Source organism: Balearica regulorum, chromosome 19, assembly GCF_011004875.1.
Source record: "Balearica regulorum gibbericeps isolate bBalReg1 chromosome 19, bBalReg1.pri, whole genome shotgun sequence".
Taxonomy (NCBI): Eukaryota; Metazoa; Chordata; class Aves; order Gruiformes; family Gruidae; genus Balearica; species Balearica regulorum.
Window position 1 is genome coordinate 229,784 of NC_046202.1, and position 23,071 is coordinate 252,854.

At 43.9% G+C, this 23,071-nt stretch overlaps 1 protein-coding gene across 6 annotated transcripts in view; it reads right to left on the reverse strand.

Annotated features, from left to right (window-relative positions):
* Nucleotides 1–17,637, reverse strand: part of PITPNM3 (PITPNM family member 3) — a 120,375-nt gene extending 102,738 nt beyond the window's left edge. For 2 of the 6 annotated variants that reach the window (XM_075771338.1, XM_075771333.1), the window contains exon 1: nt 16,944–17,459. In XM_075771338.1, the coding sequence (XP_075627453.1) occupies nt 16,944–17,190 (247 nt within the window). In that variant the 5' untranslated portion in view covers nt 17,191–17,459. Of the gene's footprint in view, nt 1–14,992; nt 15,109–16,943; nt 17,460–17,533 lie in introns of those variants that run through there. The other 4 variants (XM_075771334.1, XM_075771339.1, XM_075771335.1 and 1 more) reach the window with 3 other exon arrangements.
* Between the last annotated feature and the right edge of the window lie 5,434 nt (nt 17,638–23,071).

The following is a 23,071-nucleotide window of genomic DNA, read 5'->3' on the forward strand; positions in this document are numbered from 1 at the left end:
AATAATGTAAACATCTGTGGATGCACTGAAGAAAAATTTATGGCTGAGACCACATTCATTCACAAAGGATTGGCAGGGGATGTTTCCGCTCTAAGAGTAAACAGGTGGTAGTATAAGAAATTGGCATTGGCTAAACTACTGGTACAATAGGTACAACCTCCAAGGTGAGAAATACAGATCTTAACACTACGGAGTGTATTTAGAAGCAGGCTGGCTCTATTACTTTAGTAAGTTCATAGCAACCAGCCAAGATTGTGCCAGGCACTGCAAAAACACAGAGCAGCAGACATCCTGTTAACCTGCAGAACACACAATTTAAACACTTCATCTGGAAGAGAAGCAAATTTCTCCTGCATTCAGAATTGAGTAGAGAAGGTCTGATGATTTGGTTCAGGCCTATTCTTTCAAATGTATTTATTTATGTATTTTTGAACACGGTTGTCTATGATTCATTTTGAAAATGATCAGGCATGATTCTGGGAAACAGAAGAACTGGATTCCATTCTCACTCACCCCACCTCAGACTCCTTTTTCATCTCATGCAAAACCAAGGCTAATACTTCCAGAAGAAGCACTAATATCTATATAATAGAAGCACAATGGAAAAGCGCAATTGTCAGACATTTTATTTTTTTACATTTTAACTTAATAATCCATGTAAAAAACCATTATATTCTGTGAAGGCATTTTCTTCTCTCCTTTCTAAAGATAATGGAAATTAAAAGGTTTCTAAGCATTAGAGATGTTATAATCAAATTCTCAGCCAGTTTTTAATTTCTGTATTTTCACTGAAGATTACAGATTCATCTGCTGTGTGTTTAATCACATTGGAGTGCTTTATCTTCACTGTGCTGAGCCCCTTAGGACACAAAGAGATTTTCTACACCACGTAAAGATCATGGGAACAGTTCTTCTGTTTGATTGTTTAGGAGGTTTTGTTTTGTTTTTACCAAGTCAGGTTTAAAGTGGGTTCTCTGAAATATAGATAACAGCTACCTGGATCAGGAGTACTACATGCTAGCCACTTGCACTTTCTATTGCGCTTTCGGACAGGCCTACACTGCATTAGAAGACACAAACACAAAACCAGAAATATAAGAATTTGGAAACAAACTCAAAAGTGGCAATCACTGTTTCAGGTAAATCTCAACATGGGCAGACAGCAGACTATTATGACTTATCTTGTAGATAAATGCATAACTAGTAAGTGTTTAACCAGTAAATCTCTAAACTAGGAATTCCTAGTTTAGATCTACCAGACCTTTTCAAGCTGCCTAGGCTACTTAAGGCCTCATCATATCTCCAGAAAAAGCATTCAACTGTACAATTACAGATTACTCTTGAATCAAGTAATGAATATATCTTATGAGGCTGGAATAGGAGCTAAAACACAAAAGTAAGGAAGGTACAACAGGGATACACTGTACATTGGACATAGGTGACAGCATGCCCAAAGAGAACAACCATCTTTAGATCACACAGATGACAATAAAGGTGAATTATAATAAATAAGGTGAATTATAATAAAGGTGAATATAAGCCATCAGCTTTTAAACACAGCTTTTGAAAACTGAAGTTGGAAAAACCTGCAAGCAGTTTCTGTCCTTTCCCTCTAAGGGTCCTTATAAGAGGACCAGCATTATCTTCAGTAATCTTAATGATAACATTTTAAAGTCAATACTTTGTTTTGGTTTTCAGTGACAACAGCGTTCCCCTCAAGTCCATTTTCCATACAAAGTGTCTAGGAGTTATTCTATTAAACATCCAGTCTTCAGTCTCCAAACAAACTACTACTTTATCTAACAATGTTAGCGCATAATAAGCACTGAACATTATCTAAAAGCTCATAGAACTTTAGAGAGTAGCAACATAGAATCACAGAATGGTTTGAGTTGGAAGGGACCTTAAAGATCATCTACTTCCAACCCCGCTGCCATGGGCAAGGACACCCTCCACTAGACGACGTTACCCAAAGCCTCATCCAACCTGGCCTTGAACACTTCCAGGGATGGGGCTGCCACAACCTCTCTGGGCAACCTGTTCCAGTGCCTCACCACTCTCACGGTAAAGAATTTCTTCCTAACATCTAATCTAAATCGACCCTCTTTTAGTTCAAAACCATTACCCCTTGTCCTATCGCTACACACCATGATAAACAGTCCCTCTCCGGCTTTCCTGTAGGACCCCTTTAGGTACTGGAAGGCCACAATTAGATCTCCCCAGAGCCTTCTCTTCTCCAGGCCGAACAGCCCCAACTCTCTCAGCCTGTCCTCATAGGAGAGGTACTCCAGCCCTTTGATTATCTTCGTGGCCCTCCTTTGGACTCACTCCAACAGCTCAATGTCTGTCTTGTACTGGAGACCCCAGAGCTGGATGCAGCACTCCAGGCGGGGTCTCACAAGAGCAGAGTGGAGGGGCAGAATCACCTCCCTCGACCTGCTGGTCATGCTGGTTTTGATGCAGCCCAGGACACGGTTGGCTTTCTGGGCTGCAAGCACACACTGCTGGCTCATGTTGAGCTTCTCATCAATCAACACTCCCAGGTCCTTCTCCTCAGGGCTACTCTCAATCCATTCCCTGCTCAGCCTGTTGTTGTGCTTGGGATTGTGCCAACCTACATGCAGGACCTTGCACTTGGCCTTGTTGAACTTCACGCGGTTCGCACAGGCCCACCTTTCCAGCCTGTCAAGGTCCCTCTGGATGGCATCCCTTCCCTCCAGCGTGTCGACCGCACCACACAGCTTGGTGTCGTCAGCAAACTTGCTGAGGGTGCACTCGATCCCACTGTCCATGTCACCGACAAAGATGTTAAACTGTGCCCGTCCCAGTACTGACCCATGAGGAACACCACTCGTCACTGTTCTCCGCTTGGACACTGAGCCGTTGACCACAACTCTTTGAGTGCTACCATTCAGCCAATTCCTTATCCACTGAACGGTCCATCTGTTGAATCCATGCCTCTCCAATTCAGAGACAAGGATGTTGGGCGGGACAGTGTCAAATGCCTCACACAAGTCCAGGTAGACAACGTCTGTCGCTCTTCCCATGTCCAGCAATGCTGTAACCCCATCACAGAGGGACACCAAATTTGTCAGGCACAATTTGCCCTTAGTGAAGCCATGTTGGCTGTCACCGGTCACCTCCTTATTTTCCATGTGCCTGAGCATAGCTTCCAGGGGGATCTGCTCCACGATCTTGCCAGGCACCGAGGTGAGACTGACCGGCCTGGAGTTCCCTGGGTCTTCCTTTTCTCCCCTTTTTAAAAATGGGGGTTACGTTTCCCACTTTCCAGTCAGGGGGAACTTCGCCAAACTGCCAGGAGTTCTCAAATACGATGGAGAGTGGCCTGGTCACTTCATCCGCCAGTTCCCTCAAGACCCACAGATGCATCTCATCAGGTCCCATGGACTTGTGCACCTTCAGGTTCCTTAGCTATTCTCAAACCTGATCTTCTCCTACAAACATCAGTTTGAAGAAGATACACTCTACTGTTTGTGCCTTCCCTTTTACTTCTGATATATGGAAATTCAAAATTGGGCTAATAGCTGCTGCCTTGCAAATCAAGCTCTTACAATCACATGCCTGAGCAGAAAGGATGCTCTTTGCATGGGAGTTAAGAGTTGAAATGCAGCCATGTTATAGGAAAGACGACAGAAAACACTGAATCAGGATGAAACCGTTCTGAAGATTGTACAAAGACTCAATCAAAAGCTGTACTGCTGCTGTTAACAGACCCCAACATAGATCACAGACATCTTATGCCCAACACAATCTTATGCCTTTCTAAGGAGGGGAAAAGATGATCACAGGCTTCAATTCTACTACAGTGGTGGGATTAGTCTTCAAAAGAAAAATCTTGATAGAAGTCTCATCTTTAATCAGTAAACTAAATACATGCATAGACTTACACCTTGTAAAGGTATCGGGAAACAAATGCAGCTCCTCTCTGTTTCAGTGTTCTGCCTTTTCCCATCTATTTATTATCCACATAAGACTAAGCAAATACCTGCAGCATTAAATGAGGCTAACAGCACCAAATCTGTCTTCTGGCACAACTTCACTGGGGTCAACAGTTATCTCAGCAGGGATCCATCTGTACAGATGAAGTCAGCATATCAAATGAGTTTAAGTGTTTGCCTCCAAGCTCAGCAACCATAATGAAGCCACAACCCTGTATCAGCCTCCTGTAAGTAAGTCTGGCCATTCATTCAGGTGTTTAAACAATGATTTAGAAATCTGGCAACAGCATCACTTCACAGGAAAATCCCTGGGGCAAACTCAGATTAAAAGAAATACATAGATAGCCTCAGATTATCTGCAGTGAATCCATGTAATTCCACTTCATGTCCCATTACTCATCAACTTACCATGCAACAGGACAAGTTTGCTTTCTTGCTTATTTCCCAGACCAGCAAGAATCCAGGTCTCCTTAAAACTTGCATGAGGAAAAACTGATGTGGAATAACATAATCTTTAAACACTTATCTGAAGCACTCCAAAAACCTTTTAAAAAATCTCACATAAGCACCACAGGTTTATGTTCACTACATAAAGCTAGACAGATATACTATGGAAATAGAGAAGGTACACAATTACATCTCAGTAAGGGTGGGGGGAAACTAGATGAGCATGCATTAACTATTTAAGCAAGGTGAAGAGCACAAAAGCTGCAGAGCCCTCTATATAACATTTATTTTCATTTATTTACTGCCAATCAAATTTTACCATTTAGCTCACAATACGGGAAGCAATTAAAATAACTGACCCATCTCCTTTGTCTCCTAGCAGGAGCTTTTTTTTTCTGCTTTTGTCTGTAGAGCGGATATATCTTAAACCAGATCGGTACTGAGAAAATTGGTGTAGGTGGGGAGGGAGAACATATAAAAACATATATGCGCACACATGAGTGTGTGTGCATGTAAATGAAACTGTGGTATAGACACTCCAACTTGAAAGATAAAAATACTCCCTGTGATGACACACAGTGCACTCTGATCAGTGAGAATGCATAGAAGAGAATGCCAATAAACTCTTATTGCTCCAGCCGCACAAACTGCGTTTCTGAGCAGGCCAAGTTTCTGCATGTTGCCAATAACTCATTTATGGGCAGCCCTGCAACACCGTGCTCCACCACAGAAAGGGATAGGTTCAATCATTTTAGAAAAGGTCACCAGAGGCTGAAGCCCACTGTGCACAAGGCAACCAAGACCAAAAACTTGCAAGGTAAAAGCTTTCCTTTCTGGGGAGAAGCCTTAACCGTCCATAATTCTGTTAACAGATTTAAGGAAGCATGTATGTCAAAGGGACTGTTGGACTCCTGTCCAAAAGAGTGTGTCATCCAGCAACAACAAAAAGAATAGCTGGAAGAGAAACATCTACAGTAATAACTTTATTCATATGTAAAGAAAAGTTTCATGTATGGCCCCAGAAGATCTTTGTAGCTGGGGATGGTAGTAGAGGGCAGGGAAGAAAAGCAGACACCCTTCCTGAAGTGAGTTAAAGGAATTAAGAAAGACTTTGCAAGAATCCATAGAGGAGCAAATCCATTTCAGAACCAATGACATGACAAAGAATTGAAAAAAGCATGGCAGCTCAAAGCTGAAGCTAATTGAAGCATTAATGTTTCATTGCATCTATTTCCATTTTTCATTTTTACTTCCTCTTTGAATATGCTACCAAAAAATACACTGGGACCCTGTCCACTTCCTTGTGGCATCTGCTGGGTTTCAGGCAGCTGACACGCAGGTCTGTTAAGACACAGAACTTGCCCAGATATCTTTTCAAACCCAGTATGTTATACATGGAGACAGAACAAACAGGATGCCAGTAGCTCTATGCAGGCTGCTAACTGCACAGCTAGTGCAATGTCTGGAAAGTCACAGGCACAAAGAGGCGCTATGATCAATGCTGCATCTCCAAATGCCATACTAAATGCTTAAATACAACAGAGAACAATTGGAGTCATGTATTCTGCCCACTGCCTGGGAAACTTAGCCAGCAGATCCCCCTGACAGCCACAGATGTAGTTCTCAGTATCTCTAAGTACAAGACCAAAAAAGTCTGATCAATCCTTCTGTGGAGTCACTGCTATGTTCTTCTGACTGACCAGCTTAGAAACAAAATGTCTTTTTTCCCAGGCAGACCACAGCCTTGTGCAAACCTACTGCATCTCTGGCAAACAGGGAGATGAAGCAGGGAAGGAATGGGTGACCAAGGTACTGAAGCGACCCTGATATACAACAAATCACTGCAGCATGCAGCACAGAGCCACCAACTTGAAAGATACACGCAAGAGAAAAAAGACAAGTCTATAGGTGGTTTGAACACAGATGAAGGAGAGAAAAGCTCATGTTTGATCATGGTCTCTGCTATAAACTCAGCAGGGCAAGCCACTTGCAGCAGGATCTCTTCAACAGTAGCTAGTCCTGATCCACAGCTGATCACAGAGTCAGACTATGGCTCAAGCCTGTAATTTGATTTCCCCAAATCAAAACAAAGGTGCTAGAGCCACATGACTCTGGTCCAGTGTAACGTCATAACACAAGTTCCCATCTGTCAAAAACATTCTGGAGGGTTAACTTGGGACCAGATAGCTTCATGACAAATCAGGCATTCTCTGCCTGCAGTCAGAACAGAAACATAAAGCTAGCATAAGCACTGTGTCATGTGTTTCAGCTGGTTTGACAGAAATGTGATGGTGTACCCCCATCTGATCTGAACAGATGCTATACTGGAGGATGACAACACGCAAATTCATAATGTCTATGACTGGACAGCAAACACAGCACTTCTGAAAACTGGTCATCTCTCTCTACAGTTCTCAGCAACAAGACAAGGAGAAGACTTGAGCACGTCTCCACTTTTGTCATGTAGTTTTACTGGTCTCTTTCCCCGAAAAGACAACACCGCCTATGGGTGCCCAGACCTGTCAGAATTGGATCCCAACCTCTTTTGAAACCTCTGCAGTCAGAGTACACTAGTATCAGCTTCATGATAAAGAAAAAGTGTATTACACTTTACTAACAAAGCCCTTGGTTACTTTTTTGAAAAGATGGAATTTAGCTGCAGTAAACTTGTTACCTTTTAATTAAAATAGAAATCTAATAGTGTATTTCTATTAGAGAGGAAGTTACATGCTCACTTTTTTTTTTTTTCAGCTCTACTTATGTTAAGACTCTGGTGTTTATTCCCTCCAACTGTTCAAAGTTCATTGCTGCATCCTGAAATACCTGGGTTATCAGTCTGCAGGGAATTCTTACTTCATAAGGCCTCCTCTTAAGGACAATGTGCCAAGACTACTCCTCTAAGTGTCTTTGAAGTAGGCCTGATAAACAGCCCATTAAAGGACATCCTTTCCTGGCTACAGGTTCGGACTTTAATCTTACAACTGCCAATGATTTACTGGATGATGTTGGGCATATTTTCTCTTTCCCTTGTCCTTTACCTGTCTCATTCACTTTAAGTTCTGACTGAAGAGTTTCCTATAGAGCTGAGTCCAGCAGCCCCAAGGGTTGCCTGCATCCTTGTCAATGTTGGAGTAAAAAAATAATAAATAAAAAAATTACCTAGCCTTGTGCAGAATAACTGCTACCCACAGCCACACTGTTGCTGGATTCCCATTCCTGGTTCAGCTAGGAAGAGTTGAGACGGTGCATCACAAGGAGGCCCTGATAACTCACTGAGACCAAAGCTGGCATCAAGGTCATACATTTGAGCTGGAGATAAAAAAGCTGCTTTTTTTAATGTTCACAAAGACAATGTGTTACCCGCAGGCTGTTCATTATAATGGAATTCACTCTCTTAGTAGCTGTGATGCTACAACCTCAGCAGAAAAGGAAAGGAATTAGCTGAGGAAGCTCATCAACTATAAGCAGAAGAGCTAGAGAAGCTGACTATAGACAGTTGGGCAAGAGCAAACTTGCCACCCAGTGTCACAAAACAAGCCTGCAATCCTTAGAGCAGGCCTGCTGGCCTGAGAAACCTTCTATACCCTAGCAGCAAGCATAGAATAAGCATGCTTGGGCAACATTAAGTCCTTTGACATGCCATTCCCCAAACCAATTTGAGTCAAGGTGGCCTTGGCCTTAATGATACACGAGGTAGGAAACAGCAAAAGCCCACTTACAGATTCTCTGTTGTGCAGGTCAAGAAAGCCAAGAAGCAAGCTAAAATCCTCATAACCTTCTGAGAAGGGTCAACTGTACAAAGCGGTCCCATTAGACAGTTCTTGGAAAAGACCTTATTAATCCTCATTCTGCTCTCTCAGAGCAAAAACTCATTCTCATGCCTTTCTACTGTCATGGGATGTCAAGTATCATGCATGTGCTAGAAGAGGCAAAATGCCTTCCTAAGGTGTTTCAGGTCAATTGCTTTACCTAATCATTCCTGTTCTGAAGTTGAGATATTCAAAGCTTCTCTTCAAATCTATTCATTTTTAAGTTTCACTAGTTATTTATGCTTACAAGCAGCAGTACAACATGGAAAGCTGTTCATTTCCCAGGTTTGTACTTCCCCAGTGTTGGATGCAGTGGCTTCCGGGAATGTTTCATACATGGAAGTAAGGCCCTGTTCAAAAGTGGAAACAGCTATTTCCCTCAGCCATGGAGCCAATGCTGGCATGACAGTTTTAAGGTGTTCACCTCAAGCACAGCTTGCTGTCCATGGAAAAATGTAAGTAAGTACAAATGTACCTCCCACCAGGGAAAAAAATGCCAGTGGTTGCACTAACACTTTCAAATTATATTCGAAAGATCTCGAGCACCTCCCTAACCAACACCATTCTAGTATTACTTAATCTGGATTAAGTATCTCCTGATGAATAATGTAAAGTTGAAGGGACTTCTGGCTGAAGAAGAGCCTAAAAGGCCTTGCAGGGATTCTTGCTTTTTTTCCAGAATAAAAAGCTTTCCGTTTCAGCCACTAGAATTTGCTGGCAAGGAAGAAAGGGAGAAGGCTATATAAATATGAAATTGTAAAGACTTCACAAGTACTCCGAAGAAAACAGCAGCTCCCTGGAGAAGAACTGCCACTAGCCTGGCTAGAAATCAGTAGAAGTGCTGGCCTCACAAAGAACGCTCAGGCTTCCAGTGACATTAGAGTTTGATGCAGACTGTGAAGGGAGGGCAGGGAAAAGTGTCACAAATCTTCAGGCATAAATTCCAGCTATGAGAAGAGCCCTTGGGAGCATCAGTTTTATTACATTGCACTAGGAATGCTTCTGGATTTAGAAGCAGCTTAAACATAGCCACAGTCAGCAGCACAAGCACAACTGAGCATAAGCTCACTGCAGCAGTTCTTCACATCTACTTTTATTTGCTGGCTGGACTGTATTGCATCGCCCTAATACATTAGTCTTATTGAGTCTGCTTCCTTCTGTGCCAACAGATTAGCATTAGCCACCTTTATAGGACTCTATTAACATTTCTTGATTGCATTAGACACTGGCATTGCCTGGACTCACCGATTCGATTTACAGTGTCAACTGCTGCATATTTTATTTTATTATTTTGTTTCAGAGAATGAAAAGACCAGCTGAACTTCAAAATACAGGCTAACTCCTTGGTAATGACACTTGATGCTTCTACATCAGCAAACTTTATCAGATTTGTTGACTGATTCTTAGCAGTCAGATTTCAGGAATTTTTGCAAGCATTTCATTTCAGTTGCTCTCTATCACAATTTCTGAGGATAGCAGGGGAAACCATTTAGAAATGCAATGCCCTTAACAGAAATCCACTACATCATTAATTTGCCAGTCACAATAGTTGAACTAGAAGCACATGTAGTAGTTCCCATAAGCTACTGAGGCAGCACAACAGACTGACAGTAGGATACAAGGGAAACATTTCCAAGTGGCAGAAGGACAATTCGCAGAAATGCACAGGTGCTTTTCTTCTAGGAGAAGCAAAGCTTCCTACATAAATTGTTTTCTTCTGCATACTACTTCTTGCTACACTCACCTGTTAGAAGGAGCTGGCTGGGGGCTTGCCCTGAGCACACAGCCATAGTTACATGGGGGAGAAGACAAAAGCAGAGCCATCTTGCAGCACTATGCAAAGCAGCTGAATTCTCTAGTTATACTAGCACTAATTGTAATTAATTGTAATTAAGATTAATTATAATTAAGATTACAATCAGTGCTTTTCTTCTGTAAAAAAGTCATGCTTTGGTACTTTGCTGCATCTGTGACCTGGTGACATGAGATGAGGTGATGTGATGTCTGAGTAAAATGCAACATTGAAAAGCACTCTCTTGGTTTTTCCTGCACTAAATCATTGCACATTTTAATTTTTCTGTGGCTGATCACATATCTGCACAAAGACAACTCTTGCAGGACCTGCAGAAAACAATTTTCCACATCATGGATATACTAGATCTGGCTTTGTGACTCACCATACTTCAGCATACAGCCCAACCTCACAGTAGCTCTCATTGTATAAATTGCTAATTAAAAGCAATGTCGCTTCTGAATGCTGTTGAAAAAGAATCAGTTAAAGTAAAATTTTTAGATTTATAATACACTCATTAGCCAATTTACCCATGTTAGATACTGATTTCCTTAGCGCTAAGATGTATAAATAAGGTTCACAACCGAAAACTATATCCTGTACAACAGTAGCTTCCATAGAGGCGAGAGCAGCACATACAATCAGTTGCATCCTCTTGGCAGTAAAATAGCTAACTGACCCCATGCTTGAATGAACACCTAAACTGATCCCTGAAGAATACTCAGCTGCTCTGACCCTCATGTACCCAAAAAAAACCCCAAACAACCAAACCCCAAAACAAAAAAAAACCCTCTTCCCAGGAACATCCAGATCTTACTTGACTAAGAATTGCTACAGAAATAGTTCCATGTCCTATTACATGACACTTGTGTTTCTGTTTGAGGGCAAGTCAGACCACACCTCTGTAGATGTCATCTAAAATTAGATGCAAGGCACATTTCATCCTTGGTGTTTAGTGACTGTACATAGTTCCAGCAGTCTGCAGAAGAAATAGTTCCCACTCACGTATCAGCAGCTTCTAATGCTGTCCATCCAAAGAAGAAGAAAAAACCCACTATGATCATGCAATCCCTACTGTGTTTCACAAATAGATCTAAGGAACAGAACAGCCACGGGAAAGGCCAATTCCACTTTCACCCACAAAACCAGCAGAGCTCATTTTCTCATAGTTTCATGACCAAATTATCCTGCTGAAATCAATAGTAGTTGAACTGTATATAAAGAGGAGAATCAGGTCTAGTTTCTCCTGGTCAAGAGGTATAAACCCAAATTCTTTCCAAAGGTGCTTTTTTGTTTGTTTGTTGTTTGTTTGTGGGAGGTTTTTTGTTCAGTTGGTTGTTTTGGTTTGTTTTTTCTTTTTTTAAGTACTGTGACAAACTGGCAGTGATATGACAATTAAGCAGTGCATGAGTGCACTGCACTTCACTCCATGTGATCTGAGGGTGCTTCTAAAATGGGGGGAGAACCAAACAAACCACAAGAGGAATTCAAGTGACCTTACTGGTCTGTAGCCAACACTCTCAGAACTAAGCCAATGGACACAGAAAAAGAGACAAGAAGCAAAGCAAGGCCTAAGAGGGTCTGAGAAGCACTTTAAGAAACAAAGGTCTTCCTCTGAAAATTGAATAGCTAATGCTGCTGATTCCTGACTAATTTAACTGCTTTCCTGTATCATTTTAAAAGGCCTGGTGTCCAAAACCCGCTCATCCTGTAAGTCCCAAACATACTAAGACAGAATGGCTCACCACTGTCACTCAGTAATTCCACACACACTGCTACCAGTACCAAAAATGCTGTTTCAATATTACTTGTTATGCAAAGATCGTATTTGAAATGTTTATCAAGTCAGGAGAAAGTAAAGGCATCTACTTGTTCCATTCCAGTAACTGGCATTACCTTAGAATAAACCAACACTGTACACGGTAGGCCCCAGTTCTTTAGGTGCAATACACGTGGAGATGAAATTTGCGGAGAGTACAGCAATACCTTCTGTAAAATGGAAGAACGTTTGCCTGTGGAAATGATGTCCTCTAGTGGACAGCACGCTTTACCAAGATACAGGGCTCTGCCACTGGATCTAATAAGTTGAAAAGTCATGTTACAAATGCACTGGAAAGTAAGCCTAGCCCTGCTGTGAAACCACAGCCATGTCACCCTTCTCCACTGGTTCTGCCGTCTCCTCAGCTTGAATTAGCTTTTACAAACACTGACTGCAGCTGAAAAGGAAAACCATGACTCGAGTCATCACTGTTTACAGCAGAACTTCACCAGCAGGATCAGCACAAATACTCTGGGAATGAAATAGCAATGATTTTATTCCTAAAGCTTATTTGGGAGAGGGCAGAGTACCAGAACAGTAGGGACAGTCCAGAAGCATCAGTTTAGGAATCACTCCATCATCCCCTAAAGGCCCTCTTCTCCTTAACAATGCATGAATCAATGGTTACCTTGTCAGGCAAACAGGACAGATGGAAAGAAAGCAGGCTGATCTGAATGCCAGTCGTACCTGTCCCTCACAGTATCACTAATGCACCAGGCTAGCCCAACAGAGCTTCCAGGCTCGGGTGTCTTGTACCGGATCTTCAGGAAGACGCTGGGACAAGAACTGCAGTTTTCATTGGATGCAATTACAGCAGTGGGCTTTCCTGTAAAACTCACTTCTGTATGATTCACTTCACTACCATAATATTATAGATTTCAAGCTCTGAAGCAGGCCCAGCAGTTTGCTACATCTTTTGCTGGGTGATAAGCATTTGCCGATCAAGCCTAGACATGCATGTGTCACAGACAGGTTACCATTCAAAAAGCACTGAATACTACAACCTCACCAACCTAGTCAGCAGAGACAAAATAGCACACAATGTTCTCATAGCTACTGAAAACTTAGTCTTTTACACAGCAAAGTATTGAAGACTGAATTAATCTCAAGTAAAAAAAATCAAAAATAGACTCTGTTGCACAGATTAAAACATTTCCACTTGTCAAAACTTGTTTTAGAACTGTGACCATTTTGAATTCAGAGAAGGTTTTCCTAATAAAATGGGGAAAAAAAAAAAAAAAACAAAGCAAAACAAAAAAACCAGAAGTCATTCTTCCATCTGAAAAGAGATAATGGATAGAAGGAATGACCTTTGCTGTTGCCATTGACTGCTGTTGCATAATAATATGTCTTTCTGTTCTGCTGGTTTCAGATGCTTCCTGCCTACCCATTAAGTGATTTAACTGACCTACCCACACGTTGTTACCTAGTGACTATGCAGTTAAGACTTACTGGAGGCCAAAATTACCCACTGTTATTTTCTAGCTATGTTTTTTATTTCTTCATTGGCAAACATAAAACTGAAGATGTACTTTTAAAAGATATGAATTTAACTAATGGAGGCGCTCCTCAGACTCAGGAGCTTGGGCAAGACAGAGGGAGATGCTGATCCTCCCTCCAGTTATTCCAGAGCAAAAACTGAAGTATGCCCAGAGTAAGCCAGAGCGTGCACAAGGCCAGAGGAAGATGGGGAGCCAGAGTGGGGAAGGGGGAGCCCCAAAGGGGAGAGGGGGAGGAAAATAAAAGTGTGGCAGGCCGATTGGGGGGGGGGGGGGGGGGGGCGGTAACAGGGATCCAGAGAGGGGAGGCAAATAAAGGAGTAGGAGGCCAACGCAGCACGGGAGGCACCCAACCAGCCTAATTGATAGCAAGCCAACAGATGATTAAACCATACCTTCCCATTCATGAACCTGTAGTACTTTAAGTAAAGGCTGAGTCCTGCCCTGCTGAAATCTGTGTACACTTACAGTCTTGTGAATCGCAGACTTGGAAGCATTGCTGGCACTTCGGAAAGGGGACAAAAGAGGAAGAATTAAAAGGGACAGAAGGGGGAGCTTTGAGGACAAGCACTAGAATAAAGTTCCTGATCTAAGAGGCAGCAAGATGAAAGGCAAGAAGTCAGGAGTATGTAAGAGGGAGAAAAGGAGAAGAAAGGTTATCCTGAAAGGACAATAAAGCAAGCAGGCTCTTAAAGTGAACAGTCAACAAGTTTATCAGAGAAGCTGCAGCCCAGAGAAGAGATGTTACAATACTCCCTCTGAGAACAGTCCTGGGCTGACAGAGACAGTGTACTGAGACAGGACTCTTAAGAGGTGGGAAAAGGGTTGACAGGTACAAAGGAAAAATTGAGAGGTGAACAGAAGCATTGAGGGAAGAATAAACTGGTCAGCTTTGGAAAGAAAGCAGCTTGGGACAGGACGCAGAGAAGAGAAGCAGCTTGAAGACAGTCAGCAAGATCGAGCTGATACCAGGTAAGGCTAGAAAGGGGAAAGGGTCAGGAACTCCCTTTATTCTCATTGTGGCTGCATCATTATCTAAATAAAAATCAAAAGGAGAGCAAAGCTGACAAAGCCAGAGACATAGTTCAAGTTAGAATAAAGTCCACACAAAATGCAGGTTCCCTTGTCAAGAAGTCAAATGAAAAAGCTAACTGAAGGAACAGTCCAGACATCACTGTGGTCAGAAGTACCCAATATAACCAATTCCTCTCTCCCATTCCTCACTCAGTGTCTTTCATCTCATAGCAATTCAGCAATGACAAGTCCCTGGTTATCTACTCTGTACATACTTCAACTGGCAGTTCTGCAGCAGATGGTAAGGACAGGCATATATTTGCTTACTGAGTACAGGAAACAAATCAAGAAATTAAGCCATGCAGGCCTTTAAGCCCCTATTTTAAGGTACCAGTGACATTTCCAGTCTTGCACCTTATGGGATTACTGGTGAGATGGCGGAAGAGAGGGAGGAGGTTTTACATAGCTGTTCAGGCTCCAAATCCTACATCCAGCTTTCCTGTAAATGTGGTACATCTCTTGGAGCCGCTTCTTGATGCTTCAGATGCCAGCTTCCCCACAGCAGAAATTAACTTCACCCTCCCTCTTAGCAGTATCATCACCTCCTCCAAAGTCACTCCCCAAAACCAGAGAAGATACGAATATTCTCTAACCTTTTCCTGCAATGACTGTAGGTGGACTGCCTGCATCAGATCTGAAAGATTCTACTTTCACAGTGCAGAGATTTTGGCTTTCTGAGGAGGATCTGACACTTTTGAGTCACTGCTGCCTGTTAAAAAATGAAGGAGGAGATGAAGAGCAGATACCACACCACCCCCACAGGGACATGTCAGGTAGCGATCTGCAGTTGCTGCTATGTTGTTTTGCAACCTACAATCCTGCAAATGTCCAAGCATTTCTGCACTGGGACCATTCCAAGCACTTAAGATCTGGAATCCACTAGGTGAGATCTGGCTACTCAAGAGTCAAGTTGACCACCTCTGAAAGCCCTTTACAAGCACTGCCTGTCATTCAACAGTGATCAAGGAGCAGGTTTCATGGCTACTAGAATGATGGTCTGTCTGTGATAAGCCTACAGCACTGGCAAGGGCTGCAAGGCAGGGTACGTACAAGCAAATCAGCCACAACATTGCTTTATTTGTGCATATTCCTGCTCACGTTGATAAACTCAGTAGGCTTAACTTAAAAAAAGCAGCAAGTTTCCCCTTCTCCTAACCCAGATATGTTCTGTCAGACCTCCTTTGTGAATGGTCAATTCTTGCTTTTCTGTACAATAAGAAGTAGTAACAACATCGTAAATATGGCATCAAGTCATATTTTGTCTACCAAAGTGAGTGGAATCACATCCAAGAGAAGTATCATCCTTTAAAATTCCTGTGCAAAGTTGGGTTTGAGCAAGCAAGCTACGTATGCAGGCTATGTTACTCAAGTACCACTGAAAGTGCTCCCTTATTTTCCTATCAAAGGAAAAAGGACTGCAAACCAATACCAAAGAAAAAACGAGACTTTTTTCCCCATTTGATTGTTTCTTAATCTTCCAAAGACAGAAAACAACCCACTTAGCTCAATACTATATTTGCATCTTCTGAAGTTATTGATGCTGTTATGTTCCGGAGTGCCATGTTTCTGGGCTGCCACCAATCCATGCGTATTTTGGGGGAATAATAAAAAAAATAAACACTGCTGGGTGAAAACTTTGGGTTTAGCTTTAATGTTACCATGCTGCTGTAAAGCTGTGCCAAGAACTGGCACCAAAGTTTCACACACAGACCAGCAGACATTCAGTTGTAGCACAGTTAGGCCTTCACTTACAAAAGCAATGGGCTCTGCATGCAACCTAGAAGAAAACCACTTCTGCAACAGTAGGAGGTTTCTTATCCGTTCTTCTAGCTGGCACAGGTCATTCATGCACATAGTTTATGCCACCTGCTGTGGTGCTGCCACTGCCACCAGGCATCAGGGCTTCGCCGCTAAGTATCCCCAAGCCCCCTGGCCACAGCCCCAGCCAACTGACCTCCAGATTGCTCAGACTCTGGAGGAAGGATGAGTTAAAACACGTGAACCTGCAAGGCCCAGAAAAAACTGCACCTGCCTTTTCCTTTCAGCAAGTCCTACCCAAGAAGCACACCTTCATTATTTCCATAGGAGCCCCTGGCTGCTGCGTCCCAGTCTTTTTCTCCCGAGCAGGCGGCAGCCAGCATCAGCTCCACAAGGCGGCAGCCACAGAGCTCCTCCAGCTGGGAGAGACCCCTTCCCGGCCCTGCACCGGGGAGGAGAGCCGGGAGGAGGCCACGCAGCAGGGAGCGGGGCGGACGCCCACGATGCCCGTGCAGCCCCACACGGCACTCCTGCGACCGCAAGCACCAGCCGACGCGGGCGCTGAAGGCAGAGCGGAGCCCGCTCGGAAAAGACGAGGAGGGGAAACGCACCCGTGGCTCGTTCACAGAAGTTAGCATTTACCGTTCCGGTGGGCCGGCGGCAGGGTCCACCCGGCGCAGTGGGCACGGGGCCGCTGTGGGCGGGGAGCGCGCTGGAGCCTCACCTCCCGCCGCCCCGCGCTCCCCTCAGGGCTGCCCCAGCCCGTTCTGCGGGCTCAGCACTCACCTGGCCGTGGAGCTTTCGCCATTTCAGGACTGCCCGCTCGCAGCCAAGCCGTCGCCAGCCGCCTCAGGTGCTCGCCCGCGGGGCCCTCCCGGCACGCCGACACCCCGCGCTCCGCCACCCCATCTGCTGCCGGCGGAGGCCCCGCACCGCCCACTCGCCTGCGGCGCTGAAAGACGCGGCCGGGAGACGCCGCCGCGCCGCTCAGTCCCGCCGCGCAACCCGCCCGCCGCGGCGCAGCCGCCGTCATTAAAGGCGCAGCAAGCGGATCCGCGGAGAACGGGGACCGGGCCGGGCCAGTGTGGGGATGCGGTTGGCAAGGTCCCAGCAGTCCCCTCTGGTGCGGGGAGGGGCGCAGCAGCGGATCTCCCCGAGCCCGCCCGGCTTGCCTCGTCTGGCCTGGCCGCTGCCGGCAGGGACCCGCGCCAGTGCGAGGCACAGGCCGAGACCACTCGCAGGAGCGGGCGGCGGGGCCCAGAGCGGAGGTTCTCCAGAGCTGTGGCCAGCTCGCCCTGCCCGGTAGCCCCCACGGCGCTCACGGGAGTGAGTTACCGCTGGCCTGCTGCCCTGGCCCGGGCTGCCAGAGGGCATACCATGGGACACGCGGTTCAGTCACTGCTGCAGCACCACCCGCCCAAACCGCTCCTGCAAGTGGTTGCTCTGGATTTGAACAGCAAAAATCATTTGGCTATTGCCGAGTGCTGTGACAATGCAGTGGCTGAACTGCAATGCACTGCCTTTTAAGTCAGCGGTAGGCAAGCAGCTCAGTCTGCTGGGAGCGTTGAACTAGGGAACTTTCAGGGCAAGACTTGCTTCCTCCCAAGAGCCTTACTAGAAGCATTTCTCTAGTGCCATCAATGAAGAAAAGTGGAGCAGCCAGCTTCTCCAGCTCTCCCAACAATTAGGAGAAACTCACTTTAGAAATGTCTTAAGTGGCAGCCCATCTTGAGGGAACAGTGGGAGGAGGCAACAGAGAGCCTATGGGGACTTAAGTTTTATTTGCAGCACATCAGAACACCACCAAGTAAAGCACAGTAAACAAAAGTTTTGCCCAAGGAAGCATACAATTAAAGAGCCAAGCAAACACAAACAGTCCTAAAGCAACTCACAGGCTCTGTGCCAATACCAACTTAGTAGGTATAAAAATAAATACATGATTTGCTCTGGGTGTTGCTAATCAGTTCATTCAAGGAGCCACAGCAAATACCCCTCAGAACAGAGTGAGTTCAGTGGTTTTGTTTGAGGCTTAAGTGGAATAGCACCAATTCACCTCTAAGGCAGTTGCAAGTAAACTAACTCTAGTTACCTTCCCCCAGCTAGGGGTGACAGTGCTACATGCTGGAAAGTTTGGCCTAGAGCCACATTGCTTCTGCTATTTCACCTGAAGTCCCGTTTAAGAGATTTGACCACGCAACAGCTTTCCCAAAGATGCTACGGTGCCACTAAGCCACTAAATTAAGCAATCCTAGAAAAAGGCTGTGGATATATTCACAGATCTGGTGACGGTACTGGCTCAGGGGAAAATGTCTGAAAGGCAGTGATAAGTTTGGACAAGAATGGTGAGTTCCCTGCTCTGTGCTGCTTTCTGCTGTGAAAGTTGCACTACTTTCCAAACAGCTTCTGTTTTGTACAAATGTGACCAGCCACCATCACTTCTGGGAAGGAGCAGGTCGGTAATCAATGGGATAAACCCACCTATTTTAATTGGATGCTAACTCAGTATGAGTTGGAGTAGGAAACAGAACAAAAAACAGACACTGAAACATAGTTTTAACAGGCAGTTGAAAATGCATGATTATCCACAGCTATGAAATGTATGACAAACCCATTTGCAGTTTCTCATAAAGGCTATCATGACAACTGCGTGCAAGGAAGGGAAGGACGAACAGCAATTGTCTTCTCCCTGCTATTCACAAAGGGCAAATGTGCATTAAGCTTTGCTTTCTGTTATGCCAGTGCAGTATCTCTGAAATCTATACAGCTGGCATACACAAAGGCATAATTTAATCTCTTATTTCCAAAGCTGATGCTGTCACCTATATAGAAGCTCAGCACAAGACTCATGACTCACATCAGCATTATTTTAAGAAACCTACCTATACTGAAGGCACATGCTAGCAAGAGTCTGTTAGTGATGCACATCCAAGAAAATAATCGTTACAGACCAGACACTGATCTACTTGCACCATAGCCTTTTGAAAAGTCTTCATTCTTACCCTATTTGCATTCAGTCTGGGCATACAATAGCACGAGCAACAAGAAGCTGTTCCTAGGCTGAATTCACCCAATCCTAACTGCTGGTAAGCAGTTTCATACAGGTAACTGAAGTGAACCACAGTAACTTTTGAGAAGTGTCAGGCTAACAGTCTCCATGTCAGCTACCATGTAGAAGACACACAAAACCAGATTGTTATAATCATCTGAACAGAACTTTGAATGAGAAGAGAAGTTTTTCTAGGGCATGGAAGAACTTGGTTTCCAAGTCAGAAACAACTAGGGAGACTCCCATGGGACATTTACTTGTCTTAATATCTCTGTCCTTCATTAACTGCACTCAATTTAATAGCCAGACCAAGATTAAAATGAAAGTTATTTCTTTTCCATGCTCCCCAAATCTTCATTGAAAGAGAAAGAACCTGCCTAGAATAGCTCTTCTATTTAGATATGTGAAGCTGTTCACACAGACACAAAACAACGCAGCCATTTACATAAAATGTCTGTAAAATGTATCCAAAATTGTTTTATCCAAAATAAGATTTCTGCATAATATTATATTCTGGGTAAATACAAATACTGAACTAAGTCAATTCAGTTCCTTCCTTAAGCAGAAAACACAAGATGCAACAATTGAGGCATTAGTATCTCTATGAGATTCTATGCTCCAAAAAGATTTGGCTAATTTTACTGGAAGAATAACTTTTCTTTTGAAATGCCTTGAGAATTTGAGCTGTATGGAGAACATTAACAATACTGTACTCAGATGTGATAAATCTTAAATTCCTCTCTCCTTCTTTGTCCTCTACCCGCTTTTGCTGACAGGGAGAGCAAAGTACAAAGACCAGAGGCAGAAGTGGAATCTAGGTGTACGTTCCCAGAGCTCTGCCCACCATGCTCAGAGGCTCTTAATTAAATAACTCCTTCCAACTTACATCACAAAGTTACACCTTGCAGTGATAGCACACTACAAGATGTATCCCAAGCTAGTATATTAACATAATACTGTAGTAGGCAAAGGCTGGAACTTGAGTCAGGAGACACTACTATCATATCAGTTTGACAGAGTGCTTTTTCCTACCAGCTCAGCTATCTCTTCCCTACAGTCCTTTGCTCAGAGAAAGTAGACCCTGGATAACATGTAAGAGCAATCTTTGCCTTTAATCAAAGTTATATTAGTGCCTCTTTGAAAACACACTTTAAAATCAGATTCTGACCCAGCCATTGAAAGAAGATTGGATTAACATTTGATACCAGTTTAATAGGATTGGTTTGTAATTTGAACATAAACTGGCACCACCATCAACAGGTGCCACATCCATTGTTCAACAATTTTTTTATGGAAATCATACCACCAAACCATACTGGAAGAATATGGTTTACAAAGCAGCTTTTTCATTTTCCCTGCCCCAGATTCTATCATCTAGGAGTCATTGCATATGTGGTGCCTCCCCACCCATCATCCTCCCCCAAGGAGGTAGAAAAAAAATTAGACCTCTGCACAATAACTCTGGATGTAAGAAAACGTAAGCTTTGTTGTTGTTCACACACACCACCACAATTATTCCAACACACATTCATCCTTAGTGGCTTGCACTGGGCTAGATGCAGTGACTGGGGGGGGGAGGGAGGCTTTGCCTTGGCATGGCTGCCTGAGCAGGCAGCTAACTGCAGCCTTTGAAGGCAGCAAGAACCACAATGCTTCCCTCGAGGGAAAAAGATTAATTTACATTGTCCTGAATACTGAAAGCAGACAAATGCCAGCCCCTGACAACATAAACCTCTAGAAATTTTTTATTTCTCCTGAAGACTTGCAAAAGCTTCAGAGATTATGTATCCTTTCAGTATATAAAGGCACACAGTTTTTTTCATGTGTTACAGAGGACATGTAGAACCTCTACAAGTCATAGTCAAATAATAATGTAAGTAAAATACACTAAGCCAGGCAATTGCTGAGCTGAAATGCCTTTAAAGGTATTTATATACCTAAGTACCTGTTAAGAAAATAATCTAATTCCAAACACATTTACTCTTAATTCTGAACACATTCTGTTTTATTGGTGACCCAAGTTCTTTTCCTTAGAATAGAGAAACTCCTCTCAAGACAAAGCCTCTGTCAAAGGATGCTCCCCATCATTATCAGGTTTTCTAGTGTTTCAAGATGTCTAATTATAGAAATCAAACCTTGTACAAAACATGGTTTGCATGCTAATACATGCAGAAAAAGATCAACACAATAGGCAGTGCCATGTGTGAGAGGCAATACAGAGCCACCTGAAGATGATAGCTCAGAGAAGAATGCTATCAACTGACACTATTACCCCCCTGAAAACATCTGCCCACCTAATGATCCAAACCTGCTCAAACTGGGCAGGGAAAGTTGCTCTGGCTGTACACTTAGGGTCCGAGGCAGCAAAGCTGAAGGTTGGTTGGTTAATATCTCCAGGACTGATTTCAAGCCTGGCTTCTATAGAGTTGTGCCTGCTGACGCTGGGTTTAATCTGGTTTAAGCAGCCTTCGGAGTGAGGAAGTAAGGGAAATGGGAGATCTGTCCTCTAGAGGCAACATTGTCCAAAGTGAGAGGAAAATTGCTTATTGCAAGAAGGGCTGATGCTGCCTGCAGTTCCATCAGCAGTTGTGGGACCTCAGTGATACAGCACTGTGCAACTCAAGGAAAGCAGCTGATGAGGAGGGTCAGGAGAACCCTTTAAGCTCAGTTCTTATATCCTTCTTGAAGTCACCATAGAATTTAAGAGGCAGCCCTGAGGAGCAGACACCACATTGAGTCATAGAAAACAGCAGGCAGTAGAGCAGCTCACAGCCAAGTGTTTCCCACTAGAAATGGGTTGCACTAGACTGTTTTACTTGGAAGGATTGAGAAATTCTCTGGTAGCAGATGAGCACCTGCTCTGTGGCTGCTCATGCCAGTGAAACAGCCAAAGAAGCTGTCCAGGATCCAAGAACAAGCCTTTGAGATGGCAACTCTTGGCAACATAACTTTAAATAGTTTGAGAGGCCTCTCCGCACTGTTTATATGTCACCCACAGCCAAAATAGAAAAGAGACAGGATATGTCAGAGCCCAGCACTTTAGAGGAGAGCAGCACGCTGCCAAAAACCAAAGGGAACAAAATCATAATCCACAGATGGGTAACAGAAGACAGCAATGGATGGGCAACTGGTCCCTACAAAGACTTTATGGTACTCCCAGGCACAGGGAATAGTCTAGCAGGAAGGTACGTGGCTTGGCGAGGAGGCTGTGATGCTGCCAGGTTGCTGCTAGCTCTAGTTAATCCCAGATACCAGAAAGGCCTCACACAGCCTTTATTACTAAGGTTGCACTGACACCAGGATTACTCAGCTTTGCAGCCAAAGCTGGATGCATGGCTGTAAAAAGTCCACAACAGACACAAGGTAGCCAAATGCCTGGGTCTAGCAATGAAAATTTTCCTAACAATATCACAGGTCTTGCTCTGCAGGGTCTAATGGCCGAGTGGTCAATAGCTGCAGAAGTGAGACCTGAGCGAGGCTCAGTCCTGAACCAGTCAGCCCCTCATCTGTTACTTCATTGGCTCTGAACTGACAGATGCTCTTTCCTCCTGCCTCAAGTCTTCTCAGTTGCCCGAGTCTATCCCATTAAAAGTCTATCAGAGCAGGAGCAGACTTCTACTTATCCATAATGTCAGAGCTGAGGCCTTCTTAAATGCAGGCAAGGAAAAATGGTACTTGTTAACTCCTGTGCCCTCCAGTATTGGTAGCTACATAAGGACGAAGGCACAAGGTATAAAAACAGATGGAAAGGAAGTTGATAAGAATTAAAATCACAGGATTTAAGCAGGATTTCATAAGTAATTAATTTATATCTAGCATTTGTTACCACACTGCAGAATCACTACTTTAATCAAGACTGTCTGTTTTC